The sequence below is a fragment of the Pararge aegeria genome, chromosome 18, assembly GCF_905163445.1.
Source record: "Pararge aegeria chromosome 18, ilParAegt1.1, whole genome shotgun sequence".
NCBI classification, from domain to species: Eukaryota; Metazoa; Arthropoda; class Insecta; order Lepidoptera; family Nymphalidae; genus Pararge; species Pararge aegeria.
In genome coordinates, this window is record NC_053197.1 from 8,390,343 (window position 1) to 8,410,943 (window position 20,601).

Genomic DNA, 20,601 nt, shown 5'->3' on the forward strand with positions numbered 1-20,601 from the left:
CTTGTAGCGTGCTCAAACGTTTTACGAGTCATTGCAAACAATCGATATTTAAATATACCTATATATTTACATTGTAGTTTATATTATATATCTATTGAAACATTACAGTTTAACAGAAAAATAGTTTACCTTTACTTGAATTGTCGTTATCAGTTAAGTGTGATTATAATGCTTGCAAGTGTAATCAAACCAAATTATCTCAATTAGTCAACAAAATAATCTAAAATAGTCAACCAAAATATTTGAAGACGCTATCATTTTTTTATCTTTTTAATTGCGATTGAATAATCAGCCGTATATAAGGTATGATTAATTTTACGAATAAACCCAGTCATCCCTTAAACTACCATTATGAAGCTAGCTGTGATTTTGGTGTCTTTGCTAGCTTGGGCATCGGCCAAATCGTTCAACTTCGATTATTCCGATTTTAACACCGCTTATGGATATTTGACCAAATATGGAATCCCAGAAGGAGAGAGGATACAAAAGGCTGAAGAAGAATATTTAAAGAGTCAATCATCAAGAATCGTGGGTGGTTCTCCTTCCTCGCACGGACAATTCAATTATCAGGTATGATCTTTAATATTATATATTCGTGGTTTATTCCAATCTAATGTTGTACCGACAATAATTATAAAGTTTTACTGGATTTCGCAGGTGCGTGCATCTGTGTGCATTTTGAACGTTGGTTCATAGTTTCCATATTGCTTTAATATCATATATTTACTTTGCCGGAACGCAGCAATGCTGCTTGGCTATAGAAATACGCATGGCGGTAGTACAATAAAAAATTCTCCTTCTAAATATAAAAATAAAAAAATATTATTTAAATAAAACCAAATTACGAATTAAAATTATAACAATAAACAGAAAATGTCAATGTTCGCTAAACACACACATGCACACACTTACACACGCACACATACACACACATGCACCGACGCACCCACGAACAGACACCGCCTCCTGTAACACAGTTTAAGCTTAATTTTGTATTCTAGGCCGGCTTAATCTCGGATATCATCGGAATTACTGGTAGAGGCGTTTGCGGCGGTTCCTTAATTAGCACCGACCGAGTCCTCACAGCAGCTCACTGTTGGTTTGATGGCAGGAATCAGGCTTGGAGGTTCACGATTGTACTTGGCTCCACACTGCTCTTCAGTGGTGGAACGAGGACCGAGTCCTCAGAAGTTGTAATGCACCCAAATTGGTTTCCCCAATTGATTCGCAATGACATAGCTGTTATTCGCTTAACTTCTCCGGTGAGACTTTCAGGTATGTAAATATTAAACGATTTATCTGCTTTTTTCAAAGTCAAAGGTCAAACTCCAATATTTCGTTATTCAAGTTGCTTGTTGACATTCATTACATACAAAATATGTATTTCTAAAAACTACTTACGAATGTAGTAAACTAAAGCTACCAGGGTTCCAAACACGCCCTGGTCTAAGAAGTCCACGACAAACTTGCCGCGTTTTGGCGTCTTCTCTTATGTGTAAAAATACACGGATGGAGGGTTTATCTGCTACTTGAAAACAGTTAATTTAACACCTCTAAACGTTTTTTGCGAGTCTGGTGAGTCAAGAAATAATAATTAAGCTACACTTGTTTCACATTCTTCAACATCGAATACGCACCGGACGGCAGTAAATAAAATCTAGAAACACATTACATTTATTATTACGAAAAGATAGATTAATTTGTAATATATCTATTTTCAGCTACCATTGGCACTATATCTTTACCATCTGGGTACCAACTAAATGAAAACTTTGATGGAGCTCAAGCTACTGCGTCAGGCTTTGGGATAACCGAAGATGGTTAGTAAATTTACACAATGCAATACCTTTATTATGGCTATAAATTGACTGGTTCATAAGAAAAGTGGTGGGCATATTCCACAATTGGCATATGGCAATTCACGAAGTCGAATCGATTTCGATCCTTGATCAAAAAATGTTCAATTATTTGGTTTTCTCTAAAAATTCTTTGTACAATTTTTAAATTAGGAAGTTAGCTCTGTCCACCTCCATGCTTTGGAGAACACATTCTCCGATTCTTTCAGGCATGGAAAATAAAGAGTAGGTAGGCCCTTTAAATCGGTTTAGTTGTTAAACTGGACACAGAAAGTTTCTAACGTTAGAGTACTCCAACGCTTCGCCAGAAGCCGGGATTTACTGCTTATCACGTTCTGAAACATGAGTAATATCAACCGCTCAAGCTCATAATGATGGGCAAAGTAAAGAGCAAACGACGTGTTGGAAGGAGGAAGAAGTCATGGTTGCGCAATATCCGTAAATGGGCCAATATTGTAAGCGTTGAAACATTGTTTCACTTGGCGCAAAACCGCGAGAAGTTCGCTGAACCGACGGCCAACCTCCAGGAGACGCACAAAAAGAGAGAGAGAGAGTTATTAAACGGCCATTTTTTTAAATATATGTATGATTTCAGGTGGTGGTATATCCGCTGATCAATTCTTGAGTTATGTACGTATGGATGTGATTTCAAACCTACGATGCTCATTGACCTATCCTCTTATTCTTCAACCATCAAATATCTGTACGTCGACAACCGGCGGAAAAAGCACCTGTCGAGGAGACTCCGGCGGTCCTCTTGCAATTGAAAGGAACGGAGAACACATCCTTGTAAGTTCCGTTTATTTATAGAAAAAGTTGTAAAATGTAGAATTTAGAATGCGAGATCGTCAGTCAGTCGTATCACAACTACCTGTTTACCTGTTACCTAGGAATGCTATTCATTTCAAATTTGGAACAGTTAATTATACCCTCTTAATTCATATGACTCCTAATTTCTTATTTAAAAAATCATTATCGTTTTAAATAAAGACCAATGTCCCTTGTTTTTATAATTTGAAAGAATAAATTGTTCAGTTGATCCTATTTGAATTTTAAAGATGTGGGACGGAAGTCCCCAACGTATGTACAATAGCAAATAAATCGCTACTATTCATTGAAAGCTTTTTTCATTCTAATTTATTACCGACCGAACTCCGCACTGAAAGTGAAGCCGAGGTCCTAAACATTACGCTTTCACCGTTTCGTTTTTCTTCGTTATAATTTATTCATCATCATCATCATTATCACATCAACCTATTACCAGACCACTACAGAGCACGGGTCTCCTTCCACAATGAGAAGGGGTTAGGTTAGTTTATAATTTATTACTTCTTTGTAATTTATTTAATTGCTTATCTTAACTTTCTAGATTGGTATTACCTCGTTTGGATCCGCTCTCGGCTGTGAAATTGGCATCCCAGCTGTCTTCGTCAGGGTAACATCTTACACGGACTTCATAGCGGCAAACATTTAACAGATATCATGAACGTCTCGCATTACCTACTACTCACTACCATTAAATAAATCCTTTTTTATGATTTTTTGTTTTATTTAGAGGAGATTCTTAGTTCGTCTGTAGATGAACACAAAAATATATTTTTTTTACTACATTTCTTCGAGCATAACTTATTTGTTACAAACAGATGATTTGCGTGGTCTCATTTAAATTGTATTGGTACTGAACCTTGCACTCTAAAGATATACCAAGGAACTCATCAAACCGTTAAACCGTCTTGCATGCCTTAGTTAACCTTTTTTCCTAGAATCGTACATCGTGTTCATATGATCTTTAAACCCTATGCGTGACTTAAGAGCTGATCTTGACGCAAGGACATGACTTGTTCCTGCCGTCTGATTAAGGACTAAAATTGATAACCTAGTTTTTTGTGGAATTATTATTCCAAACAATTCCAAGATTCAAATGCGTAATAAAAAGTATTTCATTGATTTTTTTAACAAAAGTATTTATTGCTTTATTAGTGTGTCTCTATACAAGTAATATACCTTAAGCAAAAGTCTACTCCCACAATAATCCACCACGCTGGCCAAGTGCGGGTTGGTGGGCTCCACGCACGTTTGAGAACATGCATGCAGGTTTCCTCACTCTGCGTTCACCGTTGAAGCAAGTGATATTTTAATTGCTTAAAACGCACATAAAGAGGTGCGTGCTGGGATTCGAACTCTGCTCCCCGATGGTAAAGTCGAAGGCCTACCCACTGAGCTAATTTAATTGCAAATACAGTTTCAATATTCAGTGTGATCCTAATTCTTGCATTTTCAGATTTACAGTAAAAGAAATTTTTGTGTTAGAGCTCCGGGGAAATACTACAAACATTCTCGTTTTGGCCGCAAAGCAGCATTTTTGCAATGCTGTGTTCCGTTCTGAAGGGCTTGGTTGCTGGTATTAACTCAGTTTGATGGAAACAGGGTGGCAAATTGCAGAACGTGTTTCTTGCATGCCCTGCGAAGTTCCGCTCGATGTATAGACGATGGTTTAAAGTCATTGCTGCATTTTATTGCATTTGCCCCCTTGACAAGAGATTATGGTTACACCGGCCATGTCTTTTTTTGCTTTTTAGTTAACTTGTACCTACTTAAACCGACATAATTTTGAAATCGATTTATTTGTAATTCTTTTATTATAATGTGTATTTATTTTGTCGCTTTTGCCTTTAATTATTGTTCTCGGCAAATATATTTGTTATTTATAAATAAATATCTATAGAGATAAAGCATTTTAATATCCGCTTAATATTAGCTATCTTATCTCATTAATTACATTCAGATTATAAGTCAACATTTAAAAAAAGTATAAAAGGTAGGATTTATGTCGCTTTCAAATTAATTAGGGTACCTATAACCACCATCATGAAGTTACTAGTACTTCTTGTATCTTTAACGGCGTTCGTTTCGGCGGGCACTGTGCCTGATTATACTAAATTCAATCCCGCTTACGGATACTTAACCAGATTCGGTATCCCAGAAGCCGAAAGAATTCAAAAGGCTGAAGAAGCTTACCTAAACAGCCTGAAGTCATCGAGAATTCTTGGCGGGAGACCTGCCGCACCAGCGCAAATTCCTTATCAGGTACAAAGTTTTACCACTATATCTTTTTGTTTTAAATTTAATATCTTTCGAAACTAATTTGTCTGAGTCATGTTTAAGATTGCTGCAATAAAAGTACTGTTTATTAATCATAATTATTATTAAATATGATTAATAAAACATAATTGCAATTAGAAAACTCATAATAATAATTTCAAACTAACATTAATATTTACAAAAAATATAAGCCGTCTTAACACTTATGGGCATGGTAGCCAAAATGACGGCGCTATAGCTCCTTTGAATTGCTAGAATTAATGAAGAGGCTAAATAAGCGCCAGCTCTTATGTCACCAGACGTTTAAAACCAAAGGAGAATGCCGGAACACGGTTTCGTTTGGGGCCTCATTCAAATTGTTATCAAAAATTAAGTTTTTATTTTTAAAGAAATACCTCTAAAATCCCAATCCTTAACCACGATGGATAAAAAGTCTTTTAATGATATAAATTGGTGGTTCTCTTATTTCCGTCATCTTGTTTAAATCTCACAAAAAATCAAAAGAGGTACGTCACTTGTGTGCCTACGGAAAAACAATAGAAAACGAAAAAGACATATTTTGAACAGTTCCATCAATCAGTAGGTAGGTACAATAATCGCATGTGTCAAAAATAACCTTAATTCACCAACTTAATTTGCTTGTATCTCTGAAATCCGGCGAACTACAGTTTTAATGTTTTTTGTAATGTACCGTAATTATTAAACCCTATAAAATGAGATAAATTCCATGAAGGCACCTTATAAGTACTATGTGACATCAAATCCCATACTACGTCCGACATTCTCCTTTATTTTTTGTATTTGCATGCCGAAATGGTAGATTGTGTTGAAATAACAGAACATTATTGTGAATTACATTTCATACACATAATTTTCCGTGTGACGGCAGATCAGAATACAGTTGTCACCCCTCTTCTACCCGCGGATGTCGTACGAGGCGACTAAGGGAATATAACGGAGAGCGTCCTCTATGCTATTACTACCATCTAATGCGATCACCAACCCACCTGCCCAGCGTGGTGATTAAGGGCAAACCTTCCAGTTGGGAGAGGCCATTAGTCCAGCAGTGGACTATAATAGGCTGTTGATTTATTTATTTATACTCTTTATTTGCACACAAATAAAAATACAGAAGAAGAATTAAAGAAAACACAGACAGAAGAAGTATACAAAAGGCGGCCTTATCGCTTTGTAGCGATCTCTTCCAGGCAACCTTAGGATAAGGAAAACAAAAGGATAATATACTGCAGGTTGTGCATATTGAAAATAAAAAAAATACATACTAATAACTACATACTAATACTTAAACTAGATTACACAAATAAAATAATACATAAAATATTAAATACTAAAAAATAATAATAATAAACTAATATATACTATAACATAATATCATAAATACATTAACAACAGTAAATACTATTACAAGTCGTCTTCAATGTACACGATAGTGGTTACTAGTTCTAGGAAAAGGCATACTTAGAGTCAGCGCGCGACACGATCTTAAATCGGATTGCACTCCTAGAAAAGTAAACTTCTCCTTGAGATAAGAAATTGAAGTTGATGATGATGACACATAATATCAAGGATATAAAATATACTATTTCTTTTTGTATTCTATTAATAAAGCAATAATTATATTATTAATTAAATTAGGTGGGTCTCATCTCTGATATAGTCGGCACTACCGGCAGAGGTATATGCGGTGGCAGTCTCCTTAATGATAGACGTATCCTCACTGCTGCCCACTGCTGGTTTGATGGACGAAACATTGCATGGCGGTTTACCGTAGTACTCGGCTCCAACACACTCTTTTCCGGAGGAACCAGATTAACTACAAGCGCCGTCACCACCCATCCGGAATGGTTTCCGTGGTTAATCCGGAACGACATCGCCATGGTTGTCTTACTCAATCCTGTAAGACTATCACGTAGGTACCTACTTATCTTATAAAAATAATGTCAAGCCAAAATAGATTTGTAAAAAAAAGATCAATTTTCGAGCAAATATTTACGTATAAGATGTTTCGTATAAACAGTTTGAGCAGCACGGCTAGCATGGGTAGGAGAAAATTATATCCCCGGGGAAAGGATATAAATTTAACTTCTCCCACAGCTTTATCAACTCTCAGAGCCCTGGCGCACAAGTGGAAATAATATCCCAATATTATATGTGTATGAATAAACGGGGGTAAACTTCTCCTATTCCATGTTCCAGTGGTTTAGCAGGTGGGTTACGTTAATTACATCCCTTGTCAGGGGATATAATCGGTGGATATAATTTTTATCTCCCGCCCGTGCTAGCCCTGCAGGTATCTATTTTTACCTCCATCCTTGAAGCTGTCATGCTGCCCAATACTAAGGATCCTTAAAAATGTAAGATATTGTCATCATTTACGTTCTAATACAACATTTATTTTATTTTGTTTAAGGGTTAAGGAGACAAATGAATAATGGGAAAACAAGAAATTATAATTTGTATCCTTGTTAATATTAATTTGAATCCTTAACACTCAAACCAAATTTAAAAAAAATTACCAAGTGTTGATTGCAATTTTGAACTGCTATTACAAGTATTTCCCGAGGCAGCTCCAAATGCATATTTATTAAGGCCCGATTTTACGGTTCGGTTGGGAAACCGAGTTTAAAACAACTTTTTGCTGACGGTTTAACTGCTGAAACACCTAGACTGTGACCGACCATGATCGCGTTTAGTAACAACGATGGGATCGAGCCCTAGTAGGATTCCTTGGATTAAGGTAACAGCAGCAAGGTGATTCAGGAAGAAACGAGTATTAAGTTTTTCCAATTATACTGCCTTATAAAGTATAAGTTCTTTAAAGTAAAAGCTTTCATCCCATTTCTGAAAAGTCCTTTAATTTAATAAGGAAATTTCACATTTATGTTTTAGCTTGAAATCTTACTTCTTTTTTTCTAATTTTCTCACTTCTTTTTTTAGTCAAGTAATTTAACAAATTATTTAAGTCAAGAAGCGGTTTAATGCAACTTTCACCGAAAAGAACAATAATTTTTAATACGTCAAGTATATTTAACAACTACGAATCTTTTTTTTTCTAACTCTCACTTTATTTTACTTTTATTCGATATTTGCTTAGAAAGCTCCCAATTTTAAACTTCCAATATGAGAAGTGCTTTAGTTATATGTTTCAATGCGTCAGATAGCAGGTACCCATTTGAAAATGCAATATTCGAGCCCTTTTTCTCAGAAACAGTTTACTTTAAGAATTGAATCTCTCAAGTTCTTATCACACACATATTTCGTGAAATTGTCATGTAGAAAGGACACCATAAAATGTTTTGTGTACATAGAAACATTTTCGCTGGGGGCTTCGACCTTGGCTAGGCCTCCATAGACCGACTAAGCGATTTACCGTGAAAGGTAGAAACAGATTAGGGTTTAGTATAACTGCAATTTCCCTAACCCTTTACCATCTTAGACTGCATCATCACTTACTAGCAGGTGAACTTGTAGTCAAGGGCTTACTTGTAGTGAAATAAAAAAAGAACAAAAAAACATACTGCAAAGTTTTCCAGAAAGAGAATTTTTTTATTGGTATTCAAAACAATTAATATTTTACTTACAGCCTCAATTTCACCTATTGCTTTACCTTCTGGAAGACAACTAACCAACAACTTTGCAAACAGTCAAGCCACTACTTCTGGATTCGGATTAATTGACAATGGTATGTGGTTTTTACTCTTTTAAGATAGCTTTTTAATAAAATCAAAAAAATCCTGTGCAATTTATTCACACACGGCGGAAGTCTAATTTCTGAAAAGTAGCCTACGAGAGATTGAGGTGGATGTAGAGTATCAGAACTATTCGGATAAGTGTAAGGTTATCTATTTAGTTTCCATGGTAACCAGAATAGGTAAAAAAAATGTATAATGTGTCCTATCTCTCTCTGTCCTATACATTTATGTGTTTGTTTCTTTATCTAGATATTATTCGGTTTCCTTAGTAACTTAAATAGGAAAAAACCAGATAAAATAGTATGTATATTTCTGTCTCATTCTTTGCCGGCTTCATCCTACACATTTTTGTATTTGTGTCGTTTTCTCCGTTGCATCCGGTTTGAAATCACAACGATTCTAAAGAAGTTTCAAGTGTATTTAAATAAACAAATAAATAAATATACTACGACAATACACACATCGCCATCTAGCCGTAAAGTAGACGTAGCTTGTGTTAAGGATATTAAAATGACTGATGAATATTTTAATGAATAATAGACATATATGCTTTTACACTGAAAAACATTCATGTTCCTCACACAAACAAACATTTTCCAATTGTGGGGATGGAACCCACGGCCTTGGACTCAGCAAGCCGAGTCGCTTCCCAATGCGCCAATCGGTCGTCAAAAATAACGTTTAGCAAGACTAGAATTCGCCGCAGCTGCGGCCGCGTTTTTAAGGTTTCTTTACTAACACAATGGAAACTGTTTGTTTTCCTGGGATAAAGAGGAGCCTATGATAGATAAACAAACAATCAAACACACTGTGTTAGTAATTTTTTTTTTCTCTTATTTAAGATTTTCCTTTGCCCGTCTCCAGGGTTTTACGGCACTAAAATGCGTTTAGATTTGTTAATGCTTATTTCTGCCGCTAAGCAGCATTGTTGCAATCCTGTGTTTCGGTCTTATATTCCCGGGGTTAGAAGTTCTATCTTATGTCCGTCTCCGGGATGCGTGTGCTAAAAAAAATATGATGGTGGACCCAATATTAACCTTAAGACTAGCTCTTAAATTTATTAGCACGCGCTTTCTCAGTGCCATATAAATCAATGCATGTGTAAGCGGAAAATAGATAACAAGCCAAAAGACACAAGTTCACTGCAATAATATTAGTATGCATAATATTTCAATAATTATTTCAGAGTCTACAATTTCGGAGAATCAGGTTTTGAGCTACGTACGGGTCAATGTTGTTCCAAACAATATTTGTAGTTTGGGATACCCCACCATCATACAAGACCACCACATTTGCACTAGCACTGCAAGAGGTGCAGGACCTAGCCAGGGAGACTCTGGTGGCCCGCTCGTGACTGAAGACGGTGGCAGACTCATTCTTGTAAGAAAACTCTATATTTATTTAAGGAAGCGTTTCTAAAATGGACCGGTATCAGGCTCAATATCAGGCACTATTATTCTTAAACAGTTCATCATCATATCAACCCATCAGCGGCCACTACAGGGAATGGGTCTCCTCCTACAATGGAAGGGTTTAATGCCTACTGTATTCCACCACGCTGGGCCGTTGCGGATATCCTTTTGAGTTCAGCTGCGTTTCAATTCAGAATATCAACGATACGTAATATTATAATTTATCATAACTTTATGTATCATATTTGTTTTTAAATGTCATTTTATTATTTTGTCTTGGAAGTTGCTACATCGATGAAATAGATTTTTGTAGACTAAAGACTTAAGACTGAGGTATTTTTTTTATTTAAGACCATTCACAGACTCTATGCAATATGTTGACGATATGTAAACGGTATAGCAAGAAAAACGTGCAAGATTTACACGCGTGTGGGTACTTACATGTAGGACCGCCCATAATTGCACACGATTTCCGAAATCGCCTGCGATGGGTTTTAGACCCCTTTATATTAATCTGCACTTCTCTTAACCTGCGAGTGGTTACTATTTCCGTGTATCGGCGGCAGCCGTCGCAGGCCCATGCCGAAAAGTGGGCGTCGACTACTTCAAAGACTCAGCACGTACCACCCGCAGTATATGTTAATATGGAGGATTCAGATTACTTGTAATAATTAGTATACAAACTCCCGTGCTTTCAAGATTAAAAATTATATAAATAATTTAATCAAATTGACAACAAATGAATATACCTATTTATTTACTACTACAATTTACTATGTAAAGTTGCTGCGTGAAAGGAGAATATAACTACAATCCGGGGTGTTTAACACGGCGGTCTTATAAGTGAGGAACCAGATTGGATATCCGACAGGGCAATTAAAGAATTTTAACTTCTGTAATTTATCTGGACCTGTCAGATGTGAAGTTTCGGCCGTAGTAGGTACTTATATGCTGATGATTTATGATAAAATCTATTCTCTTGCAGATTGGCGTTACATCGTTCGGATCTACTATGCCGCTGCAAGTACCGTCTGTTTCTACCAGAGTCACGTCATTCATTGAATTTATCTTGCAAAATCTTTCATAACATATATCTGTCTCAGTGTTCAAAGCAGTAGTAACATATTAACTCAATGGTTCAAAGTCGTTTATGCACTACGCTAAGATTAAGAGTGAATTGTAATAAAAAATATTGACATCTCAACAATTGTTTTATTTACCAACTAGTTGGATGTTCTCGTCTCAAACCAATTATGGCAAAATCATTATGTATTTTGGTTTATTTGTTATTTCACATAGAATTTCAAAAACAAGAATCTACACTTTGTGAATCTAACTGGATACTCGCTACCATCTTAGACTTTTTTTTTACTAAATGTTTTTTAATAAAAGTGATGATGCAGTCTAAGATCATAACGGGCTAACCTGTTAATAAATAACCTGCTAATAATCAATTCCCAAAATGCCCCTACCGGGAATCGAACCCGGGTCCTCTAACTTAAAACCACAGCGCTGCCCCAAGGAAGTCATCGTTAAGGAGTTTTTGTTCAAATAGTATATTACAAAATTCTTGTAACGTTAAGGAAGCAATTGGTCAACCATAAAATCACCTAACCTACATAAGTTACGTAGAAAAAAATCGTAAAATATAGTGATTAAACTTCAAATTATTTTAAAACCCCATATATACTCACATAATAAACATTAAATCATATCAAAAAGCATTCATAACTGCTATTAAGTTTATCCATTATACCTATTTCAAACTGAAAATAATAATATCTTACCCGTCGAAACGAGTTGCTTATTCAAATGGTGGCCGAAGGGCTAGTGACACCGACAAGCCTTAATAAAAAGCAATTACAGGCTGTGTTTTTTTTCTCTTCATCTCAATGGAATTGGATGATTTGTCTTAGTTGCCACTAAATAAAGCCAATGCATAAAGATATGGATTTTGGCTGGAAATCTTACTATTAAAACACTTAATGCTGCATATGATCAACAACCGGTGCCTGGTCAACTATATGGACAACCAGCCGTCCAGTGCCCCGTAGTTTCACTCCCTTTAACCACTTTTTTAGCTATTATTCACCATCATCATCATCATTTCAGCCTGCGGACGTCCACTGCTAAACATAGGCCTTTCCCAAGAAGCGCCACTATACCCGGTCCTAAGTTTTCCTCGTCCGCCCACTCCCCGTCACTCTCTTTATGTCATCGGTCCATCGTGCTTGAGGGCATCCCACACTACGCTTGCTTGTTCGTGGTCTCTACTCTAGAACTTTCTGATCCAACGGCCATCGCACCTACGACAAGCATGGCTTGTCAATTGCCATTTCAACCTACTAATAGTTTGAGCTATGCCAGTAACTTTGCGGATTCTCCTGCGGATCTCTTCTTTACTCTATCCTTCAGGGAATCTCCTAACATAGCCCTCTCCATAGTTATTATTATTAATATTATTATAGACCCATCACAGGCCCACTACAAAGCACAGGTCTACTCCCAGAATAAGAAGGGTTTAGGGCAAGGGTAGGCTATGGATACAGATAGGTGGACTTTACACGTCTTTGTGAACATCATGGAGAACTGTCAGGCATGCAGTTTACCTTACGATGTTTACCTTCACCGTCAAACCAATTGATATATAAATGCTTAAAACCTCCACGGTGACCATCCGTGTTAGAAGAGGAAGCAAGACGTAGGGCAGTAGGGGAGAGAGGGGCTAGTTGTAATTTTTTTTTCTTTTTTCGATGGGTTGACTAAAAACTATTGAATATTTTAATTGAAAAAAGGTTTTAAATGAGGAATCATGTATTTGGAAATATATTCCTGCAATATTTTTTCCTGAATCTATAACCAATTAGTATTTATGGCACTCGTTGTGGAAAATTTCGCTTGTTACTTCTTACCCCGTTTTTGGGGTAAGTTGTAACTAGTGTGGGGCAAGTAGTAACTTCATATTAAAAATGAAGGTTTCATTATTTAAGGCTTGCACTATAAAATTAACAAACACATAATAAGAATATTATATTTCTTTCGAACTTATGTAGTGAACACTTATTATTTTCTTTAACAACAATACAGCAATAGCGTAAACTTAGGTTAATTAAACTTATTATCAAAAAACTCAATCATCAGTTAAAGATAAATTAATTTGCGCTTATAATGGACATGTTTGTTAATACCATTATTACCATCAGTATCTTAACAATGACACATGACAGAGCTCATACAAGACGATTTTTTTGCTTTTGTAACAGGTTACAAAACTACTACTTGCCGCCCTAATTTTGTTACAACAAGCCCCGAACCGAATTTATTACCTTTTTTATTTATTACAAAAAATGATTGGTTTGAGTTATATGAAAGTATTATCTAGCAATAGTTTAATAAATGCATAACAAAAATTAACAGATTTTTCTTTCAATTAGACTCAGTATGACCTTGATATCAAATTTTACGAACATATATTTTTTAGGTTAACAGGCAAAAAATAGTACTCCTGCTGAAAATTGGTCACGGCGCACCTGAGCTGGCTGCGCTTACGGCGTAGGAGGTATCTTAAAGAGCACGTTTAGTTAAAAATCAAAACAATTTTTTTTAAACCGGCCGAGTTATTAAGCTGTTACTACTTACCTACCCCCGTTACAACAAGCCCCTGTCCCCCCTATACCGAAGTTAGACGATTTTATACACAGTAATTTTTTTAATGAATGCGTTTTGTTTGTGCTGTACTATGTTAGGGTTTGCTTTTTCTCCGTTTATTTATTTTTCTCCTTTATTAAAGGACTATCATAAATTTGAATTTGAATTATATATCGATAATAACATCAATAATATCGTTTATATATTTGAACGCAAAAAAAACAATAAATATAATTTCATATGGGCATTCATAAATTGTATTTATTTAAAAATAATACACATAACTTGTAGTGTATGTAATAAATAAAATTATTGTCATATTATGCACAAAAAATTGCGATTTTTTGAGATAAAGTAATTTAAATTAGGTAGTTTATCTAATCTTGTTAATTACATTCCAATTATCAATCAACGTTTCAGAAAAGTATAAAAGGTGGGATTAATATCCATATAAATCATTAAGGGTACTTAAAACCGTCAACATGAAGGTTCTAGTACTTCTCGTATCTTTAACGGCATTCGTTTCAGCCGGAACTGTGCCGGATTTTTCTGAACTGAATCCCGTTTACGGGTACATAACCAAGTATGGCATCCCTGAAGCCGAAAGAATTCAAAAGGCTGAAGCGGCCTACCACAGCCGTGTGTCATCAAGAATTCTTGGCGGAAATCCTGCTGTACCAGCCCAAATCCCTTATCAGGTATGACGTTTTTTTATTGGACGGTTCGATATGCCCCAATGTATCTATCTACTTCTAAACTTTTAATAAAACTGTAATTGAAGGTTCCTAATGAATGGTAATTGATGCTGTCATAGCTATATTATTCCCGCTCACCTAATATTAATATTATTATCGCTGTCTATTATTTGTACTAAATGTTATACAAAAGAATAAGCTATTATAAGAATGATCTTTAACAATCGGGACCGACTCAAATTTGCTCAAATGCTCCTGACAACTGTTAAGTTCGCTATATTCCACATTAGAATTTAATAGTTTTTTTATGTGTGTGTCCAATATATACTACTAAAAATGTTTTTTCTTTTTAATTTTTTTTTAACTTCATGATTACTCTTTATCAGTCAGGTTTCGTTAATCTATACTTTTTTAGTTTAACCTTTTTAGTTAGGTTTATAAGACATTCTCTTCATCTCTAAATGAAAAATGCTAAGGGAAAAATATTAATTTATTTAATCGCAACTTTCACTTTTCTATTTTCTGATTCATTTGTCTGGTGGTCGCCATATTGAATTTTGCTTAGTGGCATGTCCAAGTAACACTCTATCATTTAAGTCAAATTGTTTGACGTAAGAATCAAAAAGATCAATCCACGCGTTTAATCTCTAGAGCGCTATTTTAAGGAACAAATATACACACACATAAACAGGCTGATAAACGTATTACCACTGCCTTTGCTACTGACCGTGTAAAAAAAAAACAACCCAGGTTTTTTTCTTTATGTGGTCTTAATTTAAAAACATAATCTAATTGGCTGTCCTGAAAAATCCGAGAGCCTATTAATAGCAAAAATTTAATTAGGTAGGTCTCATCTCCGATATCGTGGGCAACACCGGAAGAGGAGTATGCGGCGGCAGTCTTATTAGTGAACGAAAAGTCCTCAGTGCGGCCCACTGCTGGTTTGATGGACGCAACCATGCATGGAGGTTCACTGTTGTTCTTGGATCAAACTTTCTCTTCACCGGGGGAACCAGATTAACAAGCACCACCGTCGAAACCCATCCCGAATGGATTCCATGGCTCATCAGAAATGACATTATGATAATTACAATCAGATCTGTGACGCTTTCAGGTACTTCCCGCGTAAATATTATTTATTCATATTATTTATTCATTTCAAAATATTTATTGCGTCGTACAGGAAAAACTAACAATACTCATAAATATTACTACAGGGAAAAAACGACCTTATCACTAAAAGTGATCTCTTCCAGGTTACCCAAAAAAAAGGAATTTACATAAGAGATAAGATATGTAAATTCCTTTATTTTAGTGTTTATAAAAATGAAGTGACATGAAAAATAAAAATACACTTTATTGCCTGCACCATGCGTAGACAAAAAAAATCTAGGTCAAAAATTGCTATCACATAAAAAGGAATACGAAGTATAAGATCTAAACACAGTAACTTTCTACATTTTACTTGGCACTGTCTTAATAATGTTCTAGAAAATATTTAAATTAAATAATAATTTAAATAATATTTTGTTGTATAGCAAAGTCGGTTCATTTTTGTCTAAAAATTTTTTATTTATAAAATTAAATATAAAATGCTGCGAAGAATAAAAGTGAAAATAATATTGCTAGAAAACATAAAAAATACAAATATTTAACTATAAAATATATATCTTAAACTTCTGCATTTGATATATTTATTAGTATTTAATTATAAAAATACTTCATGTGTTTTTACCATGACCGAACTACAAAGGTTTACTGGTAGATAATGCTTTTATACATTGTTTTAAATTAAGTTTCAAAAAATAAAAATACTTTATTACTTGGATTGAATTCATTTTGTTAATGTTAATTATATTTTATTTTTTAGCCACCATCGGCGTCATTCCACTACCTCCTGCGAGTCTAATAAACGAGGACTTTGCTGGTAGTCATGCTACCACCTCTGGTTTTGGATTAATCGACGGTGGTATGTTATTATACATTTATTTACTAATGAACTATATAAATCTATTCTTCAATAGTTAGCCACCTAGTGGTAGCGATACTCACTATATGATAAGGATAGATGTTCTCTGATAAGACTTGTATGTACCATGAAATACATAATCTATATCCGACTGTCAAACAAACAAGTAAAAATCATTGTACAAGTTTATACTGAGGAATTAAATAATTTAACGAACTGACTTAGCTCAGCAGCACACGCGGTTAGAAATATTCGTCATATGACAGATATATTTAGTTATTTTCACAGCTTTATGTCTTACGGAATTTTATTATAGGTTAATGCTGCTGATATAAATTCTATTTTCGTCCTGCAGAAGAGGGCTGTTCGTGCAATATATAAAATGGGCCCAAGAGAGTAATTAAAGGATAAATTTAAAGAAGTTAAAATAGTGAGGGTGCATAGTCAGTACATATTTGAAAATGTAATTGATGTCCATAGAAATATAACAAAATTTAAAAAGAAAATGGACTTTAACAATATAAATATTAAAAGCAAATATTAACTAGTTGTGCAGTTTACGAGGCTACATACAATTGATAATTCATTCAAGGGCATATTATTTTATAACAAATTACCAAAATACCAAATTATGAAATCTTTGAGATGTCTCTCAATAAGTTCAAAGTTTATATGAAACGTAAGCTTACAGAAAAATCCTACTATAATGTTAAGGATTAAGTAGATTAACGACAAAAAAGCTTGGGTGTGAATTTCTCTAACTTCGTAGCTTATTTTAATTATTTATTTACTGTGAGATGGTGATAGCAAAAAAAATACCCGGCTAGGTTTGTTGTGGTCGCTTCTTAGACCAGGGCGCGTTTGGAGCACTCGTAGCTATAGGTTTAAGTGGGGTTCATAAGTGCCTGTGATAGGCCTACATGCATGAAGAATTTTTGATTTGAATTTGAATTTATCTATATATAATATAATAAAATCGTAACCTAGCCGTGTCGGTACATAAACAATTAAGGACTAAGGACTTACACGTAAACAAAAAAGTTCATACCGATTTTAATACAAGAATAAACAATTTAAAAATATCTGTACAGCTACACCAAATGATTTTTACAGAATTCAAATGTAATTAGATATCTTTACGTAGTTGAGTCAACGAACAGTAAGACGCTGTCTCATGATTTTAATATGACGGTTAAATTTCCTTCAAACCCCAAAGTGGGTCCGATCTAGGTGAGTTATCATAGTTTACCCAGAACAAACTACAATCCAGTCTCTGTCAAATAAAGTTTTCCTACGGAATGCTTTAAAAACAAAAAGAAACGCGGACGAAGTCGCGGGCAACATCTGCTGACGCTGACGGCCGATTGGCGCAGTTTGCAGCGACCCTGCTTTCTGAGTCCAAGGCCGTGGGTTCGATTCCCACAACTGGAAAATGTTTGTGTGATGAGCATGAATGTTTTTCAGTGTCTGGGTGTTTATATATATATTTTAAAGTATTTATGTATATTATTCATAAAAATATTCATCAGTCATCTTAGTACCCATAACACAAGCTAAGCTTACTTTGGGTCTAGGTGGCGATATGTGTATTGTCGTAGTATATTTATTTATTTATTTATTTATTTATTTATCCATCTATACTTATAATTAATAATATTAAATAAAATCTTAAATTAGTATGAGCATAGGTATGGACAATCCAAACCACAAAACATTATTACTCCAAGGAGATCTAATTTAGATGACGTGACGTGACGATGACCATATTTGAGATGACGTGGAAGAAGTAGGCATTAACGTTTTTATGAAAACTGAATTTATTTTATTTCTGTCATAAAAATTTAACAGAGTGGAAAAATTCTGGAACAGAATAATTACAATACAATACAGAATAATTAAATAAATACAATAACAAATATTTACTTACCCATTTTTTTCTTACTTGTCTTATTATATAAACAATCTTTTCATTACTAAATAAATATGTTTTAAAAATATAATAAAAATGTCTTTATTCAAATAGGCACACAGATGGCACTTTTGATGCGTTGTTAATATACAAAACGTGAACATAGCAGTGAGTAGTGATGGCGATAACTACATTCGTAAACTTAAAACTAAACCTACGAGGTTGCCAAACGCGCATGGTCTAAGAAGAAAACACACCAAACTTAGCCGGGTGTAAAAAAAACTCTTTTTATTTTACTTGATTTTATTAATTTAAAAACACAAAACATACCTTCTTTAAACTACAAAGTAATAAAATTGAAAGGCAAGTAAGAAAAAAAAAATGTGTATGTAAGTATTTTTTTATAATTTCAGCGGACTCAATTGCGTCTGATCAGTTTTTGAGCTACGCGCGGGTCAGTGTCATTACGAACAGTGCGTGTAATTTGGCATTCCCAACCATCATCCAAGACAGCCACATTTGCACTAGTACTTTAGGAGGATCCGGACCAAGCCAAGGTGACTCGGGTGGCCCACTTGTGGCTGAAAGGGGTGGCAGAATCCATCTGGTAAGGAAAATCCATATATAATCTGTACTTAATATTATAAAAAGGAGAGGTGTAAGAAGTGATCTAGTGATATACTTTTCCGATTTTGATTGAGAAACCCTTTCACGAATATTAATCTGCAGCTGGCGTAGGCAAGAAAAGAAGTTTTGATTTCAAATATTTTTGTAAAGGGTCTGTCCCAGCTTCGGCGAACTTTTGTTCAGTTCAGCTCAGCTCTGTTCTGTTCTGTTCTGCTCTGCTCTGCTCTTCTCTGCTCTTCTCTTTTCTTCTCTTCGCTTCTTTTCACTTCTCTTCTCTTTGCTTTTCTTCTTTTCTTTTCTCTTCTGTTCTGTTTTCTTTTCTTAGCTTCTTCTCTGTTCTCTTATCTATTATCTTTATATAAAACTACGCTTTTTACATGTGTTTGTGTGAAAAAGATTGTGAGTTATTTATGGGCACAAGTGGTTCGTGTAATACACTACCTACAACATGTCATATTTGTATAAAATACCAATTGTATATAACGTGACAAGCTCCACAATCGTACTCAAATTACCTGCACAGATTTTGGGTTCATGGATGTTGGTATAAATGTTTGTACAAAATTTCTTTATTCAACCATAACTTTTAAATCCCCTAACCGATTTTGAATGTATGAGGTATCGTTAAATTTTATCAACCTAGTATCCTAATATTATTTAAATTTATTACATAAATTTTATTTCTTTCTACAGATTGGTATTACATCATTCGGATCTGCTTTGTCACATTTGCTACCAGCTGTTTACACCAGAACTACATCATTCCATGAATTCATCCAAGCTAATTTGTAAAACTAGCCTGATTTTTTTCAATAATTATATCTCGTTATAGTTACTTTGAAGAAGTAAAGATATTAACATTTCATCAGTTATTTTATTACTTAACCTATGCCCTTTGGTTATACCCGCGTCAACTATGGTTCGTTGCGTGATGCTATAAAACCGTTAACAATAAACTGTATCCCTAACGCTAAAAGATTTTCTTAAATCGGACTGGTGCTACAAACCAACTGTTCCGTAAAATAATAAAGATAAAGATGCAACTTTTTACAACACACACAAATAATTTTGTCGAAAATATTATCAGCTGTGCTTGAGATTATCTTTTTGATTTGGGACATGACTTGGCAATAATGTTACAATTATTACAAGAATACATATTTGGAAATTTAATGTCAGTTCACATAAATATTAATATCTAATGATTAATTTTAATAATTGTATTTATATTTAAATATAACTTCCACATTTGTTTTATAAATATAACCTAAAATAAACTATGTAAAACTAAAACGTAAATAAAATCGAAACCACCGCAGCGAGGCATAGTTCCTAAGATGCTGGCAGCATTGCCCCTTTGGGTGGCCAAACTAATTCTTTGGCCAAGGTAACTGCACGCTCTAGGATCACCGGTAGACTCGATAACCTTTTTTGGTTAATTCTTTAAAAAGAGCTCGTGCCTCCGGACCCCACGGTCCCAAAGTCTCTACTCCAAAAGGCACAAAAATTAAACTGCTATCCAGGTTTTCATATATACGCCTCTTGGCCTGCTCGGCACTGGTAGCAGCCGTGCACACCATTGACGAGGTGGCCTGGATGTGTGATGCAGCTAGGGTATCGACACAAGTTGCATCCCACACCTGTGACCCTCCCAGCCTCCAAGGAATTAG

General features: G+C 34.8%; 1 protein-coding gene across 1 annotated transcript; it reads left to right on the forward strand.

Moving 5' to 3' along the window:
• The first annotated feature begins 351 nt into the window (after positions 1-351).
• Positions 352-20,004, forward strand: LOC120631753 (transmembrane protease serine 9-like). Its single transcript, XM_039901432.1, has 16 exons — positions 352-570; positions 1,002-1,275; positions 1,722-1,820; positions 2,452-2,645; positions 3,226-3,318; positions 4,284-4,336; positions 4,706-4,943; positions 6,615-6,888; positions 8,563-8,661; positions 9,858-10,051; positions 11,069-11,159; positions 14,260-14,429; positions 15,270-15,540; positions 16,297-16,397; positions 18,723-18,911; positions 19,625-20,004. The coding sequence occupies exons 1-16, from the start codon at positions 352-354 to the stop codon at positions 19,721-19,723; spliced, it is 2,658 nt and encodes an 885-aa protein (XP_039757366.1). The 3' UTR covers positions 19,724-20,004.
• Positions 20,005-20,601: the final 597 nt, after the last annotated feature.

Bases quoted from the DNA above. Each gene is read 5' to 3' on its own strand.
- LOC120631753 (XM_039901432.1), top strand. From the start codon at position 352: ATGAAGCTAGCTGTGATTTTGGTGTCTTTGCTAGCTTGGGCATCGGCC. The intron at 571-1,001 runs GTATGATCTTTA...TTTGTATTCTAG, and splicing joins ACGGACAATTCAATTATCAG to GCCGGCTTAATCTCGGATAT. The intron at 1,821-2,451 runs GTTAGTAAATTT...GTATGATTTCAG, and splicing joins CTTTGGGATAACCGAAGATG to GTGGTGGTATATCCGCTGAT.